The sequence below is a fragment of the Chrysochloris asiatica genome, unplaced genomic scaffold, assembly GCF_000296735.1.
Source record: "Chrysochloris asiatica unplaced genomic scaffold, ChrAsi1.0 scaffold00088, whole genome shotgun sequence".
NCBI lineage: Eukaryota > Metazoa > Chordata > Mammalia > Afrosoricida > Chrysochloridae > Chrysochloris > Chrysochloris asiatica.
In genome coordinates this window covers 3,325,368-3,352,648 of record NW_006408606.1, presented here as the reverse complement: position 1 = coordinate 3,352,648, position 27,281 = coordinate 3,325,368, and the positions used below count along the sequence as shown (strand labels likewise).

General features: G+C 42.7%; 1 protein-coding gene across 1 annotated transcript in view; it reads left to right on the top strand.

Annotated features, from left to right (window-relative positions):
* The first annotated feature begins 2,508 nt into the window (after window positions 1-2,508).
* FAT4 (FAT atypical cadherin 4) overlaps window positions 2,509-27,281 on the top strand; it is a 267,907-nt gene continuing 243,134 nt past the window's right edge. The window contains exon 1 of the mRNA XM_006866259.1: window positions 2,509-7,680. Coding sequence (XP_006866321.1) covers window positions 2,509-7,680 — 5,172 coding nt within the window. The remainder of the gene's footprint in view (window positions 7,681-27,281) is intronic.

Here is a 27,281-nt window from a genome sequence, read left to right as displayed (position 1 = left end):
ATTTGTATTTCTTTATTTCAGTGTGTCTTAACACCAGCGTTTCATCCAGACAGAAAAAACCAAAACTTTGTTAGGATTCCTTTGGCTACAAAATGTAGAGGTGGTGAAATAACTCCATCGGGAATCGAAATTCCAAAGTAACTGCAACAGGAAAAGATCTTTCTCGCTCCAAAGGGCTTTCATTGTTATTGTTGTTGAAACCCTAAGGTTCAGCTACTGGTACTTGGGATCCAGTTAGGAAGGAAAACTAAACAAAACAGAGTTCCCTGGCTTTTTCCTAAAGGAAATAGATAGCGCGCTTGATACCGAGCCCTGGGAATCTGGAGTCACCTGGAAGGTGGGGGAGGGACAAAGTGGTGTAGATTTAGGACTGAGCCAGACTAGGATGGCCAGAAATCCGCTTGGTGGACAGAAAAGGAATGCCGGGGACCTCAGTTTAGATTCTGTCTGATCACACAATGCAGTATCTCCCTCTCCTCCCTTCGTAAGAAAGGGGGAAGGAAATGGTTAAAGCAAATCTGCGCCATGCATTCCCAGACAGGCTTTGCTTAATCCTTCCTCCCCGCTTTAACAGACCCCTACCCCCCGCCTTCCTTTCTTTTGTAGCTCTCGACCCCCTTACCCCTGAGTTATTACTAGCATAACAACCTAACGGTCTTACTCCAGACCCCGCCACCAAAGTTATTTATCTGCAAACGTGACCCCACCCCCATCTATTCTGCGGCAGCCTTTTGCTGTTATTGCTCAGACGCCGGCCAAGATTTGACCAAAAAAAAAAAAAAAAAAAAAAAAAAAGGAAAGGAAAAGAAAGGAGAAAAAAATATCAGCCCCCTTCAGAGCGCCTCCGCCTCCTCGGGCTCCACCGGACCGCCTACAGCCCTCAGGGAGGCTGGAGTGATTAGCATCCAGAGAAGCCAGTTGGAGGCGGGGAAAGCTGGAGGGAGCTCCGGGTAGGAGTGACAGGCGGGGCCGCTTCAGTTCTGGCCCAATGGGGCTGAGGCGAGGGAGGGGCAGTAGGTGACAGGACCAGGAGCTAGGAGGAGTCGGGGCGAACTAAAGTGCGGGGATCAATGAGTAGCGAGCAAAGTTTCTGAGTCCGGCTCCAGCTCGCGGTCTTCCCTCCCCCTCAGTTAGTGTATCGGTTACGCGCTATACGTGTGTATGTGTGTGCGTGTGTGTGCATGTGTGTGTGTATGCGCGCGCGCGCGCGTGCAGCAGGGAAGGGGCGGGGAGAGCGTAAGGGACTAGTCGGAGGATTTGAGGGTCTCCCTGAGCTCCAGTTCCAGCAGCAGGCAACCTTCAACGGGGACAGGCGAGAGGGAGAGCGCTGACAGGCGCCGTCCGGAGCTGCATCGGGCGCCGGCACAGCCCAACGCCGCCTGGCTCGCCTCCACCGCCAGCGGTGAAGGAGAAAGAAGAACAACCACCACCACCCCCACACCCCCGCCCCAAACAAAAAGCCTTGTGGATTACAAAGTGAAACTGACACTGGACAATAAAAGCAAAGACAACCAGGGCAGGGGCAAGGCTCACTTGACTGGGCTTCTGACTGGGACCGCTGGAGAAGGATCCCTTCCCACCCTGGCATGGTGAGGGGAGGGAACTGGGGACTGCACGCTGTTCTTGCCCGACCCTCGCGAGGCCAAGAAGAAAAGGGGATCTGCGCTCGCTTTGGATGTACAAATAATGGGTCGGCAGGCGCCCCGGCAGAGTTGAAACATGCCGAGGAGCGCCTGCTGTTGCCTGCGCCCCGCGACGGGCAGGAAGCCGCAGCAAGGGCGGCGGCGGCGGCGGTGGTGGAGAAGGGACGGAGCTGAGCGCTCCTGAGTGTCGGAGCCACGGTGATAACGCGAGCAGCTCTAACGCCGTTGGAGAGCTGCCGGTGTGCTGACGCCGCCGCCTGGGCCTCTGTAGCCACTGCCGAAGGCTTGTTGGAGGGGCGTTGCAGGCTTGTTCTTGACGAGTGCGAACTCGAGGAAACCTCTCTTCTCTAGCATTTTGGGAAAGGAATTCCATTCTCCAGTTCCCCACCACTCCTCTCTGTGCGCGGTTGTGCTTGCACACTTAGCTACCGGCTCCCCCCTCCCCCCCCCCCTTTCAGCGTCTTCGCGGTGGGTAAGTTTTAGAGTTTCTGAAGACAGTTGTTTGCAACTCCTCATATACCTTAAATACAGGCTTTATCTTCCAACTCACATTCACCTGGGCGAAAAAGTAATACTTTCTAGGTTCAAATTAAATCAAAGAGGGAATTATACAAGGTTTGAGAAACTTTCTGGGAACTCATCAACGTGCAGGAGTGCCGGGTGGAACGGTTTGCTGCTTTTCGCCTCTGCATCTCTTTCACTTCACGCGTTCCTTGTTGCGACTTGCTTTTACTGGACTGGAAATTTTTTTATAGAGAGCTCTCAGACCAAAACTTTGACTGATTTTTCCTTGTACTACTTAGTTCATATATTATTGTTTGCTTAATCTTTTCTGTTCCTCACATAGTTCATGGGAGCTAGGACCATGGACTTGGCAGCAAGGGCTCCTGGCCGTCCGTGGCTCTCTCTGCCCTGGATGTCAGCTTTTGAGTTCCTTCGCGTCTTTTGGTTGCTTTCACTGCTCCCGGGGCCCGCATGGGTCCGCGGGGCTGAGCAACGCCAGGTGTTCCAAGTGCTAGAAGAGCAACCTCCCGGCACGCTGGTAGGCACCATTCAGACGCGCCAGGGCTTCACCTATCGCCTTAGCGAAAGCCACGCCCTGTTTGCCATCAACAGTAGCACCGGAGCCCTGTATACCACTGCCACCATCGACCGAGAGAGCCTGCCCAGCGACGTGATCAACTTGGTAGTCCTATCTAGCGCGCCCACCTACCCCACTGAAGTGCGAGTTCTGGTGCGGGACCTCAATGACAACGCCCCTGTCTTCCCGGACCCTTCGATTGTGGTCACTTTCAAGGAGGACAGTAGCAGCGGGCGCCAAGTCATATTGGATACAGCCACTGACTCCGACATCGGTTCCAACGGTGTGGACCATCGCTCTTACCGGATCATCCGGGGCAACGAAGCAGGTCGCTTCCGTCTGGACATCACCCTGAACCCGAGCGGCGAGGGTGCGTTCCTGCATCTTGTATCCAAGGGCGGGCTGGACAGGGAGGCCACACCGCAGTACCAGCTCTTGGTGGAGGTGGAGGACAAAGGCGAGCCAAAACGGCGGGGCTACCTTCAGGTAAACGTTACTGTGCAAGACATTAATGACAATCCCCCGGTTTTTGGCAGTTCCCACTACCAGGCGGGGGTGCCTGAGGACGCGGCTGTGGGCTCTAGCGTCCTCCAGGTGGCGGCGGCGGATGCGGATGAGGGCACCAACGCTGACATTCGCTATAGGTTGCAGGACGAGGGGACTCCTTTCCAGATGGACCCCGAATCGGGACTTATCACGGTGCGAGAACCTCTGGACTTTGAGGCCCGCCGTCAGTACTCTCTTACAGTGCAGGCGATGGATCGAGGCGTGCCTTCTCTTACTGGGCGCGCCGAGGCACTGATCCAGCTGCTGGACGTGAACGACAATGACCCGGTGGTGAAGTTCCGCTACTTCCCTGCCACTTCGCGCTACGCCTCAGTTGATGAGAACGCTCAAGTGGGCACCGTGGTGGCTCTGCTCACAGTGACTGACGCAGACTCCCCCGCAGCCAACGGAAATATCTCTGTGCAAATTCTTGGGGGCAATGAGCAGCGCCACTTTGAGGTACAGAGTAGCAAAGTTCCGAATCTAAGCCTCATCAAAGTGGCCAGCGCTCTGGATCGAGAGCGCATTCCTTCTTACAACCTCACAGTTTCTGTCTCTGATAATTACGGGGCCCTCTCTGCCTCAGCGGTCCAAGCTCGCTCTTCTGTGGCAAGTCTTGTAATTTTTGTTAACGACATCAATGATCACCCTCCTGTCTTTACACAGCAAGTATGTAGAGTTAACCTGAGTGAGGAGGCACCCCCTGGAAGCTATGTGAGTGGCTTGTCTGCCACTGATGGCGACTCTGGTCTCAATGCCAATCTGCGTTACAGCATAGTCTCTGGTAATGGGCTAGGCTGGTTCTATATCAGTGAACATAGCGGCCTGGTAACCACTGGGTCAGCTGGAGGCCTCGACCGTGAACTTGCTTCTCAGATTGTACTGAATATCAGTGCGAGGGACCAGGGCGTCCACCCCAAGGTTTCCTATGCCCAGCTTGTAGTAACTCTACTGGACGTGAATGATGAGAAGCCAGTATTTAGCCAGCCAGGAGGGTATGATGTATCTGTGATTGAGAATGCCCCCACAGGTACAGAACTACTGGTGCTAGGGGCAACAGATGGAGACTTGGGTGACAATGGGACAGTACGCTTCTCCCTACAAGAGCCTGAAACTGAAAAGAGGTCCTTCCGTCTGGATCCTGTATCTGGGAGATTGAGTACTATCTCTTCTTTAGACAGAGAAGAACAAGGCTTTTATTCCCTCTTGGTCCTGGCAACAGATCTAGGTTCTCCTCCCCAGTCATCAATGACGCGCATAAATGTGACTCTCTTGGATGTGAATGACAACAGCCCTCTATTCTACCCAGTCCAATACTTTGCTCATATTCAAGAGAATGAACCTGGAGGTAGTTACATCACTACAGTGTCTGCCACTGACCCAGACTTGGGTTCCAATGGAACTGTTAAGTATAGTATATCAGCTGGGGACAGGTCTCGATTTCAAGTCAATGCTCAGAGTGGGATCATATCTACAAGAATGGCCCTGGACAGAGAAGAGAAAACAGCTTACCAGTTACAAATAGTGGCAGTTGATGGTGGCAACTTGCAATCCCCTAACCAAGCAATAGTGACCATCACTGTATTAGACACTCAAGACAACCCACCTGTATTTAGCCAGGCTGCTTACAGCTTTGTGGTTTTTGAGAATGTGGCTCTGGGATATCATGTGGGTAGTGTGTCTGCATCCACCATGGATCTTAATTCCAATATCACTTATCTCATTACCACTGGGGATCAGAAAGGTATGTTCACTATCAACCAGGTCACTGGGCAACTGACCACCGCAAGCATGATTGACAGAGAAGAGCAATCCTTTTATCAGCTGAAAGTAGTAGCCAGTGGGGGCACAGTAACTGGAGACACTATGATTAATATAACAGTTAAGGATCTGAATGACAACGCTCCCCATTTTCTTCAGGCAGTAGAGAGTGTAAATGTGGTAGAAAATTGGCAGGCAGGGCACAGCATTTATCAAGCCAAAGCTGTGGATCCTGATGAAAGTGTCAATGGCATGGTACTCTACAGCCTGAAACAAAACCACAAGAACCTGTTTGCTATCAATGAAAAGAATGGTGATATTAGTCTACTAGGGCCCCTGGATGTTCATGCTGGTTCCTATCAGATAGAGATCTTGGCATCGGATATGGGTGTTCCACAGCTGTCCTCTAGTTTTATTTTAACAGTGTATGTCCATGATGTAAATGACAACCCACCAGTATTTGATCAACTTTCCTATGAAGTCACCCTGTCTGAATCAGAACCTGTGAATTCTCGCTTCTTTCAAGTGCAAGCTTCTGATAAAGATTCAGGAGCAAATGGTGAAATTGCATACAGCATTGCTGAAGGAAATGCAGGAGATGCTTTTGGCATATTCCCAGATGGTCAGTTGTATATAAAAAGTGAACTGGACCGTGAACTTCATGACAGATATGTTTTACTGGTTGTTGCTTCTGACAGAGCAGTGGAACCCCTTAGTGCTACTGTGAATGTTACTGTAATTTTAGAAGATGTAAATGATAACAGACCTCTTTTTAATAGCACCAATTACACTTTTTACTTTGAAGAGGAGCAGAGATCTGGGTCATTTGTGGGTAAAGTGAGTGCTGTAGACAAAGATTTTGGACCAAATGGAGAAGTCAGGTATTCTTTTGAAATGGTACAGCCAGATTTTGAGTTGCATGCTGTTAGTGGGAAGATTACAAATACTCATCAGTTTGACAGGGAGTCTCTGATGAGGCGGAGAGGGACTGCAGTGTTTACTTTTACAGTTATAGCAACAGATCAGGGACTCCCTCAGCCTCTCAAGGATCAGGCCACTGTACATGTTTACATGAAGGATATAAATGATAATGCTCCCAAATTTGTCAAAGACTTTTATCAAGCTACAATATCAGAATCAGCAGTCAACCTGACTCAAGTTTTAAGAGTATCTGCCTCAGATGTTGATGAAGGTAATAATGGACTTATCCATTATTCTGTGATAAAAGGAAATGAAGAAAGACAGTTTACTATAGACAGTGCTTCTGGTCAGGTGACACTAATTGGTAAATTAGACTATGAAGCAACTTCTGCCTATTCCCTTATTATTCAAGCAGTGGATTCAGGGACAATCTCCCTCAATTCAACCTGTACCTTAAATATTGATATTTTAGATGAAAATGACAACACTCCTTCTTTCCCCAAATCAACATTATTTGTCGATGTTTTGGAAAATATGAGAATTGGTGAACTAGTGTCCTCTGTTACTGCAACTGATTCTGATTCAGGTGACAATGCTGATATACATTACAGTATTAGTGGGACTAACAACCATGGAACTTTTAGCATTAGCCCAAACACTGGGAGTATTTTTCTTGCTAAGAAACTGGACTTCGAAACACAGTCTTTGTACAAATTAAATATAACTGCAAAAGACCAAGGAAGGCCTCCTCGTTCATCTACAATGTCAGTGGTTATACACGTGAGGGATTTTAATGACAATCCTCCTAGTTTTCCTCCGGGGGATATTTTCAAATCTATTGTTGAGAACATTCCCATTGGCACATCTGTCATTTCAGTGACTGCACATGACCCTGATGCAGATATTAATGGGCAGCTATTTTATGCGATCATTCAACAGATGCCAAGAGGCAACCACTTTGGCATAGATGAAGTCAAAGGGACAATATATACTAACGCTGAAATAGATCGGGAATTTGCCAATCTCTTTGAGTTAACTGTAAAAGCCAATGATCAAGCTGTGCCTATAGAAACTAGAAGGTATGCTTTGAAAAACGTGACCATCTTGGTTACAGATCTCAATGACAATGTTCCAATGTTTATATCACAAAATGCCCTTGCTGCAGACCCTTCAGCTGTGATTGGTTCTGTTCTGACAACAATTATGGCTGCTGACCCAGATGAAGGTGCCAACGGAGAGGTGGAATACGACATCATCAATGGGGACACAGACACCTTTATTGTGGATCGTTATAGTGGAGACTTGAGAGTGGCTTCAGCGCTGGTACCTTCACAGCTGATCTATAATCTCATAGTTTCAGCAACAGACCTGGGCCCTGAAAGGAAAAAATCAACCACTGAGTTGACAGTCATTCTTCAAGGCCTTGATGGACCTGTTTTTACTCAGCCCAAATATATAACTATTTTGAAGGAAGGAGAACCCATTGGAACCAATGTAATATCAATAGAAGCAGCTAGCCCTAGAGGATCTGAAGCCCCAGTGGAGTATTATATTGTTTCAGTTCGTTGTGAAGAAAAAACTGTGGGGCGTCTCTTTACTATTGGACGACTTACTGGCATTATTCAGACTGCAGCCATTCTGGACCGGGAGCAAGGAGCATGTCTTTACCTGGTGGATGTTTATGCCATAGAAAAATCAACTGCTTTTCCCAGAACCCAGAGAGCAGAGGTAATCATTTTGCAGTCATATATGAATTATTTGCTGATGTGCCTTTTAGATGGGTTGTTTTCTATAATTGCTTACTTTTATTGTTTGGCAAAGAAAAGTGCATAAAACCATTTTGTCACAAATGCTAATGAAGAATTATATCAAATTTAGTTTAAGTCCTGGTCAAAAGCAAACAAACATTTTTCATCTCTTCGCTATGGGTCGGGCCCGACTCGATGGCACTTAACAACAACAACAACAACAACAATAATCATATGCATAAGGCTAGAGAGAAATTCTTGTCCATTTTAAGAATACAAAAAAAAAAAAAAAATTGTTTGTCATTGCTGACTAAAAAAAATTTAGTCATTGCTGAACTAAACTCTTTTCACTCATGAAGCCTATTAGAGAATGGGCAATTCAGAATTCGAGAACCCTGCTTAAAATAAAGAATGGTGATAGAAATCAGCATTGTTGTTGTGTTATGTGCCGTGGAGTAGATTCTGACTCCTAGTGACCCTGTCCAGGATTTCTGAGGCAGTAAATCTTTACGGGAACAGCAAGTTTCATCTTTCTCCCAGAACAGCTGGTAGTTTCGAACTGCTGACGCTGAGGTTAGCAGCCCGATTTGTAACCACTATGCTACCAGAAATCAGCATTACACCATAGCTTTTTGGGTGTGGGAGTGGCATTGTAGGATGGACTGACATTTTACATCAGAACAGTATTAACTTTCACATCCTCAGCAATCTTGGCAGTTTCTTTATAGACAGTGACTAATTTTAATGTGCTGAGCCAAGCTTTGGGAGATTCCTGATTTCATTTGCCTTCACATTTTAGACACTATCTTCTGTCTATGGTTAATCCTTTCTCTTCCCTTCTGATCTAAAGCAAGAAATGTGCTGTGAACTATAGAGATTAGAAACTGTTTCTTGAGACATAATTGTGTTGTACAATGCCAAGGTATAGATACATTTTGTTCTGTCTGCTGGAGCATAAGAAAGTCATGTTTCATAGCATAAGCCAAAAACATTCCAAGTTTGGCAATCCCTGGGGTATTATTTAGGGCTACTACCTTCATGTATCCTTGACATGAACTACTTCCATTGTTGTTTTGATAATCAACTTGAAATGATATAACTAATCTATGGAAAATTCATGTTTACCATTTTCTAAATCCTTACTTTCTCTCCTTCCTCACTCCCCCCAAAGACATTCTAGAGTCAGTCCCTCAGCCAAAAACACAAAATATCAAATGTGGTTTGTGATACTTGGCAGTGGCCCAGACACAACATACTGGTGAAATTGAGGCTCATGTGTTTGTTTCCTTGCTTTTTTTTCTTTTTTTTTTTTCCCCAAAAGTGGGAGGTGTTTTTCATTGAATATGGTCAGTTATCGTTACTATTTAATCCCTTGTGATTCTTTGTTTTTTTTCATAATAGTTAATTCTGTCTGATCTATGAAAGGTGCAGCATGTTCAGGGCTTAGTGAATATTATTTTAAGTGGAATGCACTTTTATATATGTAACCCTGAAGGGATTTCTAGGCCAAGTGCCTTCTTTTACCTAGTTACTGTTTTTAAGGTCTTAACTAAGTCTTATATATCAAGTTATTTGGGTTAACTTACATCATACTTTGCATGCAATTTTATTTTGATTTAGTGTCATCCTTTTTCACAGATCTATGCCCTCTTTTAACTTCCTATTGAGTTATTTCTTAGATGTAGTGATTTGATGAGTTTGAAAACAAAATAGTAATTAAAGACATACAAATAAGTCATTCTAAATTTTAGATAATTTTATTAAACTGTAAAACAGATTATATTATTTGTTGCTGTTGCTTGGTAGCATAGTAGGTCATGAATTGGGATGCTAACCATCAGGTCAGCTGTTCGAATCTACTAGTAGCTCTGTGGAAGAAAGATGAGGGCTTCTGCTCCTATAAATATTTACAGCCTCAGGAACCCTGTACAGGATCTCTGTGAGTTGGAACTTACTCAACAGCACACAACAAGCACCACCACATTTTCTTAGAACACCTTGTAGAAGGAGAATAAATGTCTATTGTTTTCATTAGATTTATTTTGTCTTGTCATGTTCTCCTTAAGCAGGAAAATATCAGCTTGGCTTAAATTTATTAAATAGTGCTCACATTACTATAGGCCCAGGGATTAAAAAAATAATAATTAAACATCATTTTGTTAGTAGTAGGGAATGATATATCTTTCATTTTTTAGCTTCAAGTTAAAATAAGGTCAAAGGAAATTAAAAGTTATTATTTGTGTTTACTTCTGTTGTGGTGTCATAGGATCAGCACTGGATTGTGAACCGTAAGTTTGGCAGTTTGAACCCTCCAGCTGCTCCCCGGAAACTCTATACAGGGTTTCTATGAGTCGGAACTGACTCGACAGCCCTTAACAACAACAACAACGATTCACTGTAGGATAAGCACGTGACTGTAATGTCAGTTTGCACTGAAAGGTTGGTGGTTCAAACCCACCAGCTGCTCTTCAGAAACCCTATAAAGGATTGGTTACTGTGACTCAGAACTCATTTGACAGCACTTAACAACAACAACAACAACTTTCATTTAAAACGAGTCATGGTATGGGGCAATAAGATAAGTACTTGACTGCTAACTACAAGATTGGCGTTTCAAACCCACCAGCCACTCCTTGAAAACCCTTATACAGGGTCACTAAGAGTCAGAACTGACTCAATAGCACTTAACAGCAACAACATTCATTTAAAAAGCTGGGAGAACTCACTATGATGATTTCCTTAAAAAAGAAAAAAACAGAAAAGTTTGTCAGGGTATCTTCTGTGAACTAAAGTGCTGAAATTTAAGCCAAGTTTGAGTTCCCAAGCTCCAACCACTCCTAAAATTAAAAGCAAATGTGTTTCTCCAAAGAATATTGAAAGCAGTAGTTGGGAGCTAGAATTTCATATTATTATTGCCTATATCTTTCAAACATATACGATAAAGTGCTCTTTTACTTCTGCCCAAACATTATTAATTTACCTTGATTCTGCCAAAAAAAAAAAGTTATAAATTACCTCCGGTTGTCAGAGGTGATTTTTTTTATTGTTTGTTTCCAAGTGCAGACTTTGCTTCATTGCATTTTTTCCCCAAATTTATTCATGTGCACTGAGAGGAATCTGGCTTGCTTACTCAGGTTTCTGACCATAGTTATGACTGATCACATTCCATGGGCAAGCACAGGGTCAGCGGATAAAACAGAAACAATTTAATATGCATTCTTTTTCTAGCTCTAACATTTGGGATGGAGGGTTGTGGACTATGATCCTGATACTGTTCATTCCAAAGATTTGTCCAATTGTATAACTTCACTTACCATACCTATTGTGTCTAAAACTTTAGCACGCATGGGAGTGTTTTTGAAGGATGATGTTTGCACAAGATTAATCAACCTTTAATTTCACCTCTTTTACTCACTTAGAAGAGGGCATGTTGTCTTGATTATGTTTGGATAGTTCAGATTAAGTCTGTACTATTTTTCTAGGTTCAACAGGCAATATAGACACAGTAGTTCAGTATGCACTTCTCTTTTAATATATGTTGAATTGTTACTGTGGAGTCAGTTCTGACTCATAACAATCCTATATAGTGTTTCTGAGGAGCGACTGGTAGATTTGAACTGCAAACCTTGCAATTAGCAGTCTAGTGCTTACCCTACAGTGCCATGCCAGGACTCCATGTGTTCTATGTTGTTGTTGTTATGTACTGTTAAGTCAGTTCCAATTCATAGCTACCCTGTATGTGGTTTCCAAGGAATGATTGGTAAGTTTGAACCACTGACCTTGCAGTTCAAACTGTTCTTGCGGTCCAGTACATTATCCTACAGCACCACACCAGGACTACATGTGCTGTATGTTGTTGTTAAGTGTGTCAAGTCGATTCTGACCCATAGCAACCCTGTGTAGGGTTTCCGAGGAGCATCTGGTGAGCTTGAACCACCAACCTTGCAGTTCAAACGGCTTTGCAGTCTGACGCATTAATCCACAGTGCCACAATAGAAACATGCAATTTAAGCACTTGGTTGGATCTGATCAAGGTCAGTAGCCTAGTACATTACCTGATGTAGGTGCTCAATACATGTTTGCTAAATGAAATGGTGGGAGACCAGAACAATGTGTGCTCTTACTCCTCAGGAATGAATCAACAAAGAAAATCTAGTGGTATTGGACAGAATTAGCTAAGATGAACTTGATTATTCCTTGATCTTTAAAAACAAGGAAAACCTTTTGACATTGAGTAGATTCAGACATATCAATGGTGTTTTCTATAGATGAACTGAGAATTGGTAGAAAGTGCAAATTGAAACTTGAGTGGTCTGACATAGAGCTTGGGGTTTAAATAGGAATAAGCAGAATATATACATTCAGGTGTTCTCCAGGGCTGTGATTCTCAGACTCTCAGACCTTTTTGAACACCAAAATCTTCAAGGAATTCAAAGAGTCTTTTCTAAGGTGAGTTTTATTTACCAAATGGAGAAAATACAAATATATATATATATACCAATTTAAATGATATTAGACCCTTACTATATCTTAATTTTATTTCAAGACATCTATTTTCTCAAAGTAGAAAATAAAAGTGAAAATAGAGACATTATTTAACATCTTGGTATAAGATATGCTTACTGTGTGATTTAATAGAAGACAGCTGAATTTTCACTCACACAAAACTTTTACACTCAGTCTATTGTGATAAATTGTTTTGGTTCACTTTTATGACATTGAATTCAGCCTTACACAGATAGAATTGGGTAAGGGAAGAATATTTTTAAATGCTTTCCAGATAGTTGTCATTTTATTTATTTATTTTTGGGGGAGCTACTTACCAGAAATTGACAAGTGGCAGTTTGTTGAGAACTTACTTGCAATATGGAAAATAAAACCATCTTTGTGAACTGTTCCTTGTCTTTTACGTAAAAATATATTGGATTATATTGCATTTTGAAACACTCTTCTACCTATGCATGATTTAGAAGCATCATGGATTGGTCGTTTGGAAGACACTGATTAGTTAAATTATGCAGATCTTCCAAGTGTGTACCTATTTCATTATGCTGTATAAAAAAATTCACATTTGTTAATATCATCAAGGGTTTAAATCTCAGGGCTCTCAAACTCATGGTGATGGATTGAAACTTAATAAAATTTGAATTTTCATATGAGAGCTCAAATTTTACTATTATTAGCCACATATATTGTTGGTAATGTGGTGATTACGACCTTGAGGGCTACTAACCTCAAGGTCAGCAGTTCAAAACTACCAGCCATTCTGCAGGAGAAAGATGAGACTTTCTGCTACCATAAAGATTTACAGCCTCAGAAACCCTATACAGGGTTGTTATCAATCGAAATAGACTCCACGGCACACCACCACCACCATTATTATTTCTTGTTCTTGATGTGCTAGACTATATTTGCTCAATATATTTATATGTGATGGTGGTGGTTATGTGCAGTAGAGTCGGTTCTGGCTCATAGTGACCCTGTCAAGGGTATGCTGTTAAATACTCATCTATATAAATCTTAGTTTCTTTTCATTATTTTACATTAAAATGATATTCCATAAACAAAGTGGCTAGTTCAACTTGCAGCTCTAACAATTCCACATGTGTTTCCCTTTGCCACAACCATAGCCCTTAGGTTTATAGCAATGGTTCTTTGTAGGCTTGATTTTCACATTTCATCATAGAGGATATTGAAAAGGCATTGAAATGTAAGGGTGTAGATTTAATACAATTAATAATTTTACTATTTCTTTCAGAAAGTTTCATTACTTTTTAAGTGAAACTGCCATTTTATTATTTAATTTGTATGCAGTGAATAATACTGTGACTGCTAAAACAGTTCAGAGACAGTGCTTTGATTGATGGCAAAGTAACAAGTTTTAAGGCATCCTGATGGCATCATGGTTAAGCTGCTAACCTAAAGATCAGTGGTTTGAACCCACCAGCTGTTTCTTGGGAGAAAGATGTGGCCATTGGTTTTCATAAAGATTAACAGTTCTGGAAACACCAGGGGGCAGTTCTACTCTGTCCAGTAGGATCACTAAAAGGAAACAAGATAGTGGTCTATCTCAGTCAGGGGCATCAGTACATGGCAGTACATTCCTAAGGTTCAGTGAAGGGTCTATGGTTAGCAACAATTCCTAGTTGAGGGTATATAGATGTGTTTCTCGAGCAGGGGAAATGAGTAAGAATGTGGGAGAGGGTAAGCAGAGACTAAAGAAAATCACAGATGTATGTAGTGTCTCTCTTAGACCCATACTATTAGACATTGTGTAAGGATGGAGGATCTATTTCTACATTTTTAGATGATAAGTCCTCCTCTCCAAGTAGCAATGATGAGACTGGAGTGGATAGAGTATGAATATTATATTAAAGGAAGGGAAAAGACTCTGCTTTTTCTGCTCTTGTTCTCCAGAATACCCTATGATTATTTTCGGATTAAAAAAAAAAATGTATCAAAGAAAATACTGTAAGGTAAAAAGGCTGCATGAGTTTTCAATATATGTGTAAATGCATATCACAATCAGGATTATGGATGACAGTTAAGCCCATGCTGCATGTATTTTATCTATGTCTTCGGGATGCTTGACTTGTTTTAGTGATAGATTTCCACAGACATAATTTATCCTGATGAATGTATTGCTTATTTATTTTTTGCCTTTATTAAAACACTAAAATTTTTAATCATTTATTGTTCAATTAGATTTCAGGAAGTTATTCTTGAGACAGTTTTGAAAAATACGTATGTATTCATCATTTTGTGGTATCAATTTTTCATTGCATTGTCTGCAACTTGCACTTTGTCATCATTAGAATGAAAAACTGCCTAACAGACTCATTAGTTGTGTGGATATATAGTCTTATGCCTTTAGGTGAATCCTTTATTCCAAGAATTAATAAACCCAAGGCTCAGTTCTCTATAAAATGAAGGATCCTGTGAGTAGCGATAGGAAAAGGATGACAGACAAGTGATATGGACCAAGATGAACTAAAAAGTTTCTTAAACTATCTTAAATGCAGAGTATGATAAATAGTATTTAATGCTTTTAGGCTTTAAGTAAGTCTATGACAAAAGTAAAGTACCATTTCAATAGTACACTAAATAACAAAGGGAAAGTAGGGCAATGCAAACAAGTACAAAACATTTCCATTCGATGAATGTTCTTTTTAAAATAAACACATATAATGATATGTTAACACATATGCATCCACTATATAGTGCTTACTGGCTTTCCCCCAAAGTTACTTCTTCGAGACAAAATTGGAAAATGAAGTTTGAAGATAAAATATCATCCAGTTGCAGATAATTTATATGTGGAAATCAAGAGTTGACTGTAAGAATACAGTCTATACCATCTATAGGAATATGACTATAGGAATACTCCTATATATACATGTTTAAGAAACAGTCATTGAGTGAAAAAGCAAGCAAAATAAAAAGAGAGAGAGAGAGAGAAAATTCAGCTCTTTGAGGAAATGGTAAGAGACAATTCCAAGCCATGCAATTGACAGTTGAAAGTAAGTGGCATTGTTATGGACGATTTGTTAAAGATTATTTGACAGTGTTGTGTAACACTTTATCACTCGCATTTCCAACATTCATGGAGTACTTACACTGGGTCAGATACTGGTGATAACTAGGACTTGGCATGATCATAGTAATTAGGGAGGTAAGAATGTACCTTATCATTCTACAAAAGAGACTACTGAGATTTATGGAAGGAGTTTATGGAACTGGTTTCAGATGGCACCAGGATCTGAACCAGCAGTTTCACTCTACATTCTGTGCACTTAAGCTCAACACTAATGACTAGTGCTACTTATTGTAATTATGATTAACACTTTGTATATTCAAATGTTGTTGCTGTTAATTAAGTGCCATTGACTTGGTTCTGACTCATAGTGACCATGTATAGGGCTTCCAAGAAGCAACTGCTGGGTTTAAACCACCAATCCTGTGGTTAGTAGTCTAGTGCTGATCCTACAACACCACACCAGGACTTCGTGTGCTCTAATAGGCATATGGACTCCTGGTGTGATGCTGTAGTATCAGCAGAGGACTGCAAACCACAAGGTGTGCCGTTCAAAACCACCAGCTGCTCCTCAGAAATCCTATACAGGGTTGCTATGAGTAGGAACTGACTCAAAGACACTTAAGAACAGCAACAATAGGCACTTAATTTTTATTACATAAAAAGTTATTTTTATTATTTTGCATTTCTTTATATTGCAGATTGAAGAACTATAGAGTACAATTTAAGGAACACTCAGTGGTAGGATTTAGTTTTTGGCATTCTTTACTTAATTATTATTGTTGTTATTGTACGTGAGGGGTACTGTCAACTCCATTAACAAAAGAACAAAACACTGCCTGGTCCTGAGCCATCTTTGCAATTGCCATCCTCCTGCTATGTTTGAGCCCATAGTTGCAGCCACTGTTTCGATGCATCTCGTCGAAGCTCTTCTTTTGCCTTGTACTTTACAAGCATGTTTGTCAAGTCCCTTCTGAAAACATGGCCAAAGTACATGAAATGAAGTCTCCCCCACCTTGCTTCTAAGGAGCATTCTGGCTGTATTTCTTCTAAGACAGATTTGTTCATTCTTCTGATAGTTTATGGTCTATTCAATATACTTCACTAATAGTTTAATCGAAAGATTCATTGCTTCCATAGTCTTCCTTATTCATTGTGCAGCTTTCACATACACATGTATGTGAGGCATGTGAAATAATTGAACATCAACCAATTATTATTATTATTATTATTTTTTTTTTTTGGTACAGTGACTCAATCTTCTTTTGGTGCTTCCTGTGTTGTTCAATATTTTGCCTATAGAATGCTTCAGTATTCCAACTCAAGGCTTTTTTTTTTTTTTTTTTTTTTTTTTTTCTCCAGTTCTTTCATCTCGAGAAAATGCTGCATGTGTTCTTCCCTTTTGGTTTTCTAACTCCAGGTCTTTGCACATTTCATTTTAATACTTTCCTTAGTCTTCTGAACCCTTGAAATCTGTTCAGCAGAAGATTCATCATTTCTTCAATTTGCTTTACCCACTCTACATATAAGAGTAACTTTCAGTCACTCTTCTGAATTTATTTTGGTCTTTTCTTTTTTTTCTGTTTTTTAAATTATATTTGTTTTCTTCATGTATGATAACCTTACTGTCATCTCACAAGATGTCTGGAATTTGGTCATTAGTGCTTAATGCATCAAATCTGTTCTTGACAGGGTCTCTAAATAAAGGTGCGATATATTCAAGTTTGTACTTTGGCTATTGTGAACTTATTTTAATTTTCCTTAGCTTCAAGTTGGATTTGCAATTCAACAATTGATGGTTTATGGCTTAGTTCTAAGAGATGCTATTGAGTTTCTCCATCATCTCTTTCTACAGTTATAGTAGATGACGTAATTCTTATGTATTCTATTTTGTGAGGCCTTCGCATGCATGTTGTTATGTTATTGTTAGATTCCACTGAGTCAGTTGGGACTCATAGCCAGTCTGTATAGGGTTTCCAAGGTTGTAAACCTTTATGGGAGCAGAAAGCATCATCCCACCTTCACATGTATGTTGTTCTTGTTAAGTGCTGTTAAATCAGTTCCAAGTCATGTTGTTGTTGTTGCTAAGTGCCATTGAGTTAGTTCTGATTCATAGTGACATCTATAAGGTTTCTGAGGAGTGGCTGGTGGGTTTTAACTATTGACCTTGCAGGTCAAACAGACATTGTCCTGCAGTGCCACACCAGGACCTCAAGTCATAGTGACTTTGTATAGGGTTTCTGAGGAGCAATTGGTAGTTTTGAACTGCTTACCATGTGGTTAGCAGTCCAGTGCTTATTCTACAGTGCTACACCAGGACTCTGAATCTTTATGGGTGTAGAAAGCCTCACACTCTCCAGCAGAGTGGCTGATGGATTCAAACTGCTGATCTTGCTGTAAGCAGCCCAATGCAGAATCCACTACGCTGCCTGGACTCCTTTTCACAGATATGTTGCTGTTGATAGGTTGCATCAAGTAGATTCTGATTCATAGAGACCCTGTTTAGGGTTTCCAAGGAGTGGTTGGTGGGCTTTAACCATGACCCTTGTGGTTAGCAATCCAGCGCTTATTCTACAGCACCATACCAGGACAACAAATATGTTTTTGAATAACGTTATTTCCAACAAATAAGTGATTGGTCTTGCAACATTCTGTCATGTAATCTTTGTTGCCTTTTCTTTCATATATGCCATATTTTCCAACTACTGATTCTTCTGTTTCCAAATTTTGCATTTCAATCACCAGTAATTTTTAGTTCATTTTGACTAGATGTTTTGATCAATTTCAGACAGGAGAAATCGTTAAAAATCTTCAATTTTTTTCATCTTAGTATTACTAGTTGGTGTGTGAATTTGATATTCTTGTAGGCCTATGGATGTTAGCACAGATAGTACTGTACTTCAGAATAGTCCTTGAAGTGTGAATGTTTAGCCATTCCTCTTCAATTAGTCATTCCTTTCATAGTTGTTGTTGTTGTTGTTAAGTGCCATCGAGTCGGGTCCAACCCATAGCGACCCTGTACAGGGTTTCCAAGGTAGTAGACCCCATGATTATCCAATTCACAATGACCTGTGTATTTCAGCTCACTATTGCCTAGGGTACTAATCTTTAAGAATCATATTTCATTTTTGACAACTTCCAATTTTTCTGGATTCATAGTTTTACATTCCACGTTCCATTTATTAGTGAATGTTTGCAGCTGTTTTTTCTTGTTTTTGTCATGCCACACATCAGCAGATGAGATCCTGAAACCTTTACTCCATCGATGTTATTAAGGTTGACTTTACTTTTAGGAAGCAGCACTTCTTCAGTTACATTTTGAGTATCATCCAACCTGAGTGACTCATCATCTGGCATTAAATCAGAAAAGGTTCCACTGCTATGCATTAAACTTACACTGGTCATGTTTTTGTTTTTAAGAATTAGGTTGCCAGGTTCTTTTTCCTCATCCTTCTTTGTATAGAAGCTCCACTAAATCCTGTCCACTATGGATGGGCCTCTTATACTTGAAATGGCAGTGGCATAGCTTCTAGCATCACAGCAACAGGCAAACTAGCACAGTATACAAACTGACAAACAAATGGTGGCTCATAGTTTTGTGTTGTTGTTGTTAATGTTGTGGAGTCAGTTCCGACTCATAGTGACCCTGCATAGGATTTCCGAGGCTGTAAACCTTTATGGGAGTAGAAAGCCTCACCTTTCTCCTGCGGAAGAGCTGGTAGTTTCGAAACTGCTGACCATGAGATTAGCAGCCCGATTCATAACCACTACGCTACCATACTTTTAGGATTTCATAAAGGATGTTGTAATCTTCCAGTTCTTCATCCTTGTTTTTAACTCTGTAGGGTGGAGGGTTTTATATCTTTTCTTCCAGTGACTGCTTCATTTTTGTTTGGTTTGGTTTTCATTTATTTTCAGCAAAAGTCTTTGAGTTTTCTATAACCACCTTCTTTCTTGTTGTTATTGTTAAGTGCAGTCGAGTCGGTTCCAACCCATAGAGACCCTGTATAGGATTTCCAACTAGCAGCTGGTGAGCTTGAACTGCCAACTTTGTGCTTTAAATTGACTTTGCAGTCCAGCGCATTATCCCACAGCACCACACCAACACTCCTCTTTCTCCATATTCCGTCTTAAATCTACTTATATCAGGGTTAGAGTTTACCCATCAATGAAATTACTTTCAATACACCATTGTTGTTATTGTTAAGTGCTGCCAAGTGAGTTCCAATTAATAGTGACTCTGTTTAGAGTTTCCAAGAAGCAGCTGGTAGGTTTGAACTGACAACCTTGTGGCTCATAGTCCAGTGCTGGAGCCATACCAGTAGTCTAGTACACCATTGCTATTAAGTGGCATCAAGTTGGTTCAAACTAATAGCGACCCTAATAAGGTTTAGAGTAGCTGGTGAGCTTGAACTGCCGACCTTGCAGTTTAAACCAACTTTACAGTCCAGTGCTGTATCCTGCAGCATCCTGCCACTACTTCAGTACAGCCCTATTGCTAAATCCAATCATCTGTTGTTAGTGATCATTCTGTGTAACACATAAACTACATTTGACCTAGTTGATTCCTCCTCGAAATGCTTTCATTATTTGACTTCCATTCTACTCTTTTGAGTTTTTGTCTTATTACTTAACTCACTTCCTTAGCCTGCTTTACCAGCTTCAGTCCATCTCCCAAAATTGTAAAACTAGACTGCCCTTGGAGTCAGTTTTTGAGACTCTTCTGTTTTAAATTTAAAGTAATTCCATTGAGAGTCTCATGATTTTTAGTAACAGAGATACTCATACAATGATGGCTCCCAAAATTTAGTTTTCAGTTTATGTATCTTTCTTGAATTATATGATCATTTAACTAACAACTTATTCAGTATCTTTGGATATTAGTATTTGCAAATATAATATCCTACTGAATAATATTCTACTCCATCTTCAGTAATGTGAGATGGAATGAGCCAGAACCCAAACACCCACGTGTAAGGCTTTATTGGAGATCGGAAGGAAAAGAGAGAGAGGTAGTGCTGGGGGAAGGATTTTTATACTGGTGGAAGAGGAGGAAGGGGTTGAGATTAGTGGAGGTAGGTGACAGGTTGACTAGGTATGACCTTTCGGGTAGGGAGAGAGAAAACATGGTAACCAGCCATTTTATTATGCATGTTGCTGAGGGATTCTATCATTCCAGTCTTTTGTTGTTATGGGTACAGGGGCTGAGGTCATTTCTTCTGATGCTGCTTCCTGCTGGAAGGGGCTGAAGAGGAGGGAACTATGTATCTGGTGTGTTCTTCTGGCTGGCTGGTTCTATTGCTTGGCAGTTGTTGGTATCCGGCCATGAGGAATTAGCCCACTGTCTGGTTTGTGAAGGCCCTCAGGCGTTCCTGAAGAAAATTTTGAAGACAGCAAAACAGGCAGGGGCCAAATAACAGTATCAGGAGGATTATAGTTAATGGCCCTAGAAAGGGGAGGAGCCAAGGCCACCAGGAGGACACTAGGGCCCAACCATAGTTTGCTGTTTCTGATTGTCTAATGCGAATTCTGTCCTTTAATTCTTTTACCTTGCTGAGGATTATGTCAGACCCACTGACAAAATAACAGCATTCCTCACCTAGGGTCTGGCATATTCCTCCTTTCTCAGCTGTGAGTAGGTCTAAACCATGTCGGTTTTGGAGTACTATTTCAGCTAGTGAGTCAACTTGATTTTGTAAGGCAAGGAGGGTGTCTGCTACTCTCTCCATGTCCCCGTTCAGTGCTTCTGATAATCTTTGGAATAGATGTATGGATGTTCCTATTCCTCCCACTCCCATTCCCACTCCCAGCAGGCTGGTAATTCCTATGGCTACCCCTATTGCTCGGCAAGTGCGATGAGAAGGGAGGAATATGGTATCCATATCAGATGGGGTTAAGATTTGGGCCGCAGGGATTAAATATGTGACCGCACACAGGCGTTGTGTGGGTAGGCATTTAAAAATTTCTTTTCCACATAAGAAAAATATTCCTTTGGGCCCACATGTTGGGTTGCTTCCCTTTGTTATTTCAGTGCACCAGGAGTTTGGAAGGGAGAGGGAGGGAAGGTTAGTGATGTTGTTGTGCTTATGAATGCAGGTGAGGTTGGTGGAATTACTGAGGCCAATCTCCATGAGGAGAGGTCCTGTGTACTGTATGGTGGTTGTATTAGGATATGATTTAGGGACTGGGTTGGCAGGAACAGCTGAGTACCCCAGGTCCCTATAGGGTAAACAAACCCAGCAGGAGGTTTTACTGAATATGGTTCCTATTTCAGTGATTAGCGTGTGATAGGGTTGGTGAATGCTGTCAGGATCTATCCACATTCGTAACCCTTTATATCCTGGGTCCAGCCATTGTGTGAGGTTCTTTATGGCTTCTATACTGATCTTTTTCCTCGCCCCATCTGCCACCCCCCCTCCATCTGACATCCCTATTTGAGTTTGATATGTCCAGCAGACAGGCTTGTTTCACCACCTTTTGCAAGCTGTGGATTGGGAAGCCATGCAGTTAGAGAGTTTGGATAGGTACCATACTCTGATTCCGCACAACTGCTTGGTGGCATGTGTTTGTCCCAGATAAGAGGCAGAGTGCATAAAGGTTAGGACACTGGAGCAATCCATGGCTGTATGAAGGGTTGAGCATGTTTTGCCATTTTGGCTAAGGCACGATCTGATCATCAAGGTTGAGATAAAGATTATGGAGAGCATACTGGGATGATGATAGGTTCCACTATGAGGAGAAAGAGTAAGACAAAGAATATTTGAGAATGGTGAGGTCACTCAGGGCGTAAGACAATGAAGAGGCCTACTTCAAGGATGATAGATAGTGCCCCGAATGGGGCAAGGAAGACTGGGTGGCAAGTTGACATGGAAGTATGTCTAAGTGAGTATGTGGAGGTAGGGCTAGCCAGCAGAGGAGAAAGACTTGTCAGCAGAGAGGTTTCGTCTGGTGAGAAGTCAGAGAAAGTGTGCCCTGGATAACTAGGTCTTTGATCCAGAATAGGATAGTGTCAGGAGCATTAGCCTTTGGAAAGAACCACTGGAGGTCCTGGCCCACCTGGTCGAGGAAGCAGGAAAATCTGTTGACTAGGTGGGAGTCATTCATTTATTCCTCTGGGATGCGGGTGAGTTTGAGCTTGGTCATTCCTGCAAAAGAGGAAGTATAGTGGGGTATGCCTGGGTTAATATTCCTTTGGGGAGTGGCTGAAACAGTGTGTGCCAGTTTTATGTGTGACATATGGAACCAGGAAGCTTTGACAGCTAGTTAGGCTGCTGTGGGGGTGGTGAGTAAGACCTCGAGGGGTCCTTCCTATTTTGGTTGCAGAGGGCTTGGGTTGAGGGTTTTCAAGTACACCTGGTCACCAGGTTGGACCTGGAAGTGTTGTTGTTCTGTTGGGTGGGGTTTGGGTAGAAATTGGTCTGCATAGGTTTGCAACAATTGAGGGACCATGCTTAGGGCTGGTATATAGTCAGAAAGTGGGGGTGAGGTGGTTGGAAGTTTTCCCAGGAGAAATGGTCTTCCATACATTAGTTCAAATGGGCTTAAGAAGGTGGGTTTTGTGGGGGCTGCCCTTAGTCTTGCTAATGCTATGGGAAGTAATTATGTGTAACTCTAATGAAAGCTTGGTTAATTGTGTTTTTATAAGGCCATTTGCCCTTTCCATCTTGCCAGATGATTGAGGTCTGTATGGGATGTGGCGTTTCCAGGTAATGTTGAGGGCTTGGGCAGTGAGTTGAGTGATATGGGAGATGAAGGCAGGACCATTGTGCAATTATATAGCATGTGGGAGGCCGAAGCACAGAATAATTTCAGTTAAAAGATCATGTGTGACTGCTGCGGCACCCTCTGTGATGGTAGGAAAGGCCTCGATCCATCCCAAGAAGGTATCTACCATGGTTAGGGGGCATGTGTGTGAAGTCAATTTGCTAGTTTTCTCCTGGTAGACCACCACGGGCCTGATGATTGGGAAATGATTTGGGGTGCAGTGCTCCCTGTGGAGATGTGACTGAGCAAGTGGGGCATGTTTGAGTTGTTTGTTGGAGTAGTGAGGGCATTTGGAGACAGTAAAATATGGGTAGTAGGAGGCAGAGTAGGGGTTCATGCCCTATGTGAAGGGTTTTGTGTGTATCCATGAGATGTGTGTGGCCTGTGACCTGGGGAGAATATATAGTCCCTTGAGAAGCCAGTCCCCAGAGAGTGTGGCTCCCTGTTTAAGCCATTCTTGTGTTTCAAGGGGGTTATAAAGGGATGTTTTAGGGGGAACAGTAACCATTTGTGTGGATGGAAGTGGGAGCATGGCCGCTCGTTTTGCTTCACAGTCAGCTTTATTGTTTCCCTGTGAGATTGGGTCATTGGTGGATTGATGACTACTACAGTGTATGACTCCTGCTTGTGTTGGGAGTTTTGCTGCTTGAAGTAGTTGTAAAATTAGGGGACCATTGTTTATAGGGGAGACTTTTGTGGACATGAATCCTTTTTCTTGCCATATGGTTGCATGTGCGTGTAAAATGTGAAAGGCATATTTGGAGTCCATGTATATTTTAGCAGTTTTGGAGGCTGCTAGGGTTAATGCTCGAGTGAGGGCAATGAGTTACGCCTTTTGGGAGGTTGTGTTAAAGGGAAGAGACATGGCTTCAATTACCCTATCTGAGGATACAATGACATAGCCAGCCTGACGCTGGCCTGTAGGTGAGGTGATGGAACTGCCATTGATGAACCATGTATGATCCGGGTGGGGCAGTGGGGTAGAGGAAATGTGGGGTAGAGGAAGGAGGAGATGATCTAGAGCTTCCGTACATGAGTGAGAGAGCTCCCTCCTGGTTATAGGGAGGAGGGAGGCAGGGTTGAGAGGGAGGCAAGATTCTAATTTAAAGTTGGGATTTTATGGAATAATTGAAAGCATGAGGGGGAGAGGTTTGAGACTGCTTTGTGGGTGAGTAGATGTTGGAGGCAGTGTGGAGACCTAATGGTGGGTTGACCAAAAGTGAGTTTGGTACTTTCTTGGGCCAAGAGTGCTGCCACTGCCAGAGCTCACAGGCATGATGGCCATCCCCTGACAGTGGGGTCCATCTGTTTGAAGAGATAGGCAACTGGAGAGTAAACAGGTCCCTTCATCTGCCCCAAGACTCCCATGGAAATTCCCTGTCTCTCAGTTACATATAGGAAGAAAGGGAGGGACAGGTCTGGGAGTGTAAGAGTTGGGCCTGATATAAGGACTGATCAAAGGGATTTAAAAGCCTTATGAATGGGACTAGATTAGTCTAGGGGCTCTGAAGGGTTTCCTTTAGTTGCCTCATAGAGCAGCTTAGCTAAGAGACTAAAATTGGGAATCCATAGTCGTAGGTAGCCTGCTAGCCCTAGATAGGACAAGATTTCCATTTTGGAGGTAGGGATAGGCAAGTACGCTATTAAATGTTTCCTGTTGAGAGTGATTTCGCGCTTGTAACGGGAGATAGATACACCCAGATAGTCTACAGAAGTTAGAGAGAAATGTATCTTTTGGGGAGAGAGTCAGTATCTTTGGGCATCAAGAAAGTTAAAGAGAGAGATAGTGTGTTTTTGTGAGTACTAGAGTGAAGGGCTACATAGAAGTAGGTCATCTACATATTGAAGAAGGGTACCGAGTGAGAGATCGAGGTTAGAGAGGTCTTTAGCCAGTGCTTGGACAAAGAAGTGGGGGGCTGTCACGGAAATCTTGGGGGAACACTGTCCACGTGTATGTTGAGAATGGTGGGCATGGAGGGGTCAGTCCATGTGAAGGCAAAGAGGTTTTGGGAAGAGGGGTGTAAAGGAATGGTAAAAAACGCATCTTTAAGATCAATGACTGTAAAATGTGATGTCTTAGCAGGGATCCGGGAGAGGAGGGTGTATGGGTTAGGGACAATGGGGTGTATGGGGAGTACAGCTGTACTGATAGTGTGTAGGTCTTGGACTAGATGATAACTCCCATTGGGCTTGATGACGGGGAGAATAGGTGTATTGTATGGGGAGTGAGTTGGGCGCAGAAAGCCCTTTTATAGGAGGGTTTGAATGACTGGCTTGAGTCCCCATTGGTGTTTTAGAGTTATTGGGTATTGGGGAATATTGTGAAAGGTAGAGGGATCTTTTAGGGAGATTTGTATAGTGGAATGGTGGGCAGCAATAGAAGGCTGTGCTTCATCCCAGACTTGAGGATTGACTAGGTTTAGGTGTCAGTGGGAAGTTTTCCTCTGAGGGAGTTGAAGGAGAGGAATCTGGTGCAGCACACAGCAAGAACAAGCCAGCCGGTGAGGTAGACATGGAAGTTTCAATAGGGTATAATATGAAGGCGGATTTGAACTTGGCTAGAATGTCTTGTCCTAGGATTGGTGTAGGGCACTTTGGTAGAACTAGGAAGGTGTGTGTGGATGGGGTACCATGAAGTGAGCATGCTAGGGGTTCTGTGATGGGAGGCTGAGTAGGGATTCCGTCAACCCCAACTATTAATGTAGGGGTAGGTTCTGTCCACCCTGAGTATTCTGGTAGAGCTGAGTAAGTGGCCACAGTGTCTAAAAGAAAACAGACTGGCTTACCTGAAACATGGACCATTCCCCTGGGTTTGCTGTGAGTTATTTCCGTGGGGGTCAGCAATCCTGGTCAGTCCTAGAAGCTCTGGTAGAGCAAACCCCTTTGTTTGATGGGACTGGGGGGGCTATTGATCCCTTCCGTCTCTGGAGAAAGGGACAATCAACCTTCCAATATCCCTCCTGTTTGCAGGTGGGGCATGGGCCAGGAAGAGGATGAGGGTTGGGGCAATATTTTGCACAATGACCCTCTCACTTACACCTGAAGCAGGGCATGGGTGGTGCCCCAGAGGGTATTCTGTTATACCTCTTTGTTGGTCTGGAACCCTGTAGAGTATTGGCCAGTAACAGGTATTTCACCTTGTCTCTTTGGGCCTTATCCTGTTTTTCCTGTTCTTCTCTACCATTATAGACCATGAAGGCCACATTTAAGAGGTCCTGTTGATTTGCTTGGGGACCCTGCTCAATTTTTTTTTTTTCATTTCCTTTTTATGTCCGGGCCCACTGAGAGATGAAATGAGTGTTAATTACTGTTATGCTTACTGGGGATGTTGGATCTAGTTTGGTGGATTTTTGTAGAGCCTCTATTAGACATGATAGAAATTGGGCCAGTTTTTCATCTGAATTTTGGGTAATTTCTCTAATCTTGTCCTAATTGACTGCTTTATGAGCAGTTTTCTTTAAGCCTTCTGCAAGGCAAAGAATCATATGATCTCTGAATCCATGGTTGACGTTGCCTGGTTGATAATCCCAAGGGGGATCTGGCGGGGGGGACTACCTGAGCTCCCACTGGCTTATTGTTGCTCATAGCATGTACCTCGTCAGCAAAAGCCTGAGACGCCGTCCAGACCCTTTCCCTTTCATCAAGAAAGCGTGTGGAAATGAGAGTGAAGTAAAGGTCATGCCAGTTGAGAGCATAGGATTGAGTGAGGTATTTGAATTCTTTGATGTAGGTGTCTGGATTGGAGGAGAAATTTCCTAGCCTCTTTTCGATTTGGGAGAGGTCAGACAGGGAAAACGGAACATGGACATGGACAATGCCCTCGTCCCAGCTACCTCACATAACGGCAACAGTGGTGCAGGAAGTGGCGGTATTGGGATCAATGGGAGTGGTCTCGGGACCGAGTATGGGGTGGAGAGGGAGGGTTCAGCTGAGTAGGTGAGGCTTGACCACCAGATGGTGGTGGAACAGAGCCAGGGGGAGGAGAGCGGGAAGATGAGGTGGGTGGGGCAGAGGAGGAAGAAGGGTTGTATGGAGAGGGGAGTGTAAGTGAGGTATGGGCATGGTCTGATGGATCCAAAGAGGAAGCATCAGGGAACGAGCTTGGGTCTTGGGTGGGGGATGGTTTCTCTTGGGCTAACAGGATTTGAGAAAGGGCACAAGTCAGGTAGAGAGAAGGATGAGAACAGAGAGAGAGAAGAAAGCCTGTATGTAGGGACCTCAGGCATTTGCGGCTGCACTGACAGAAGTTATCAAGGTCCTGAAGGATGTTGAAATTGAAGGTG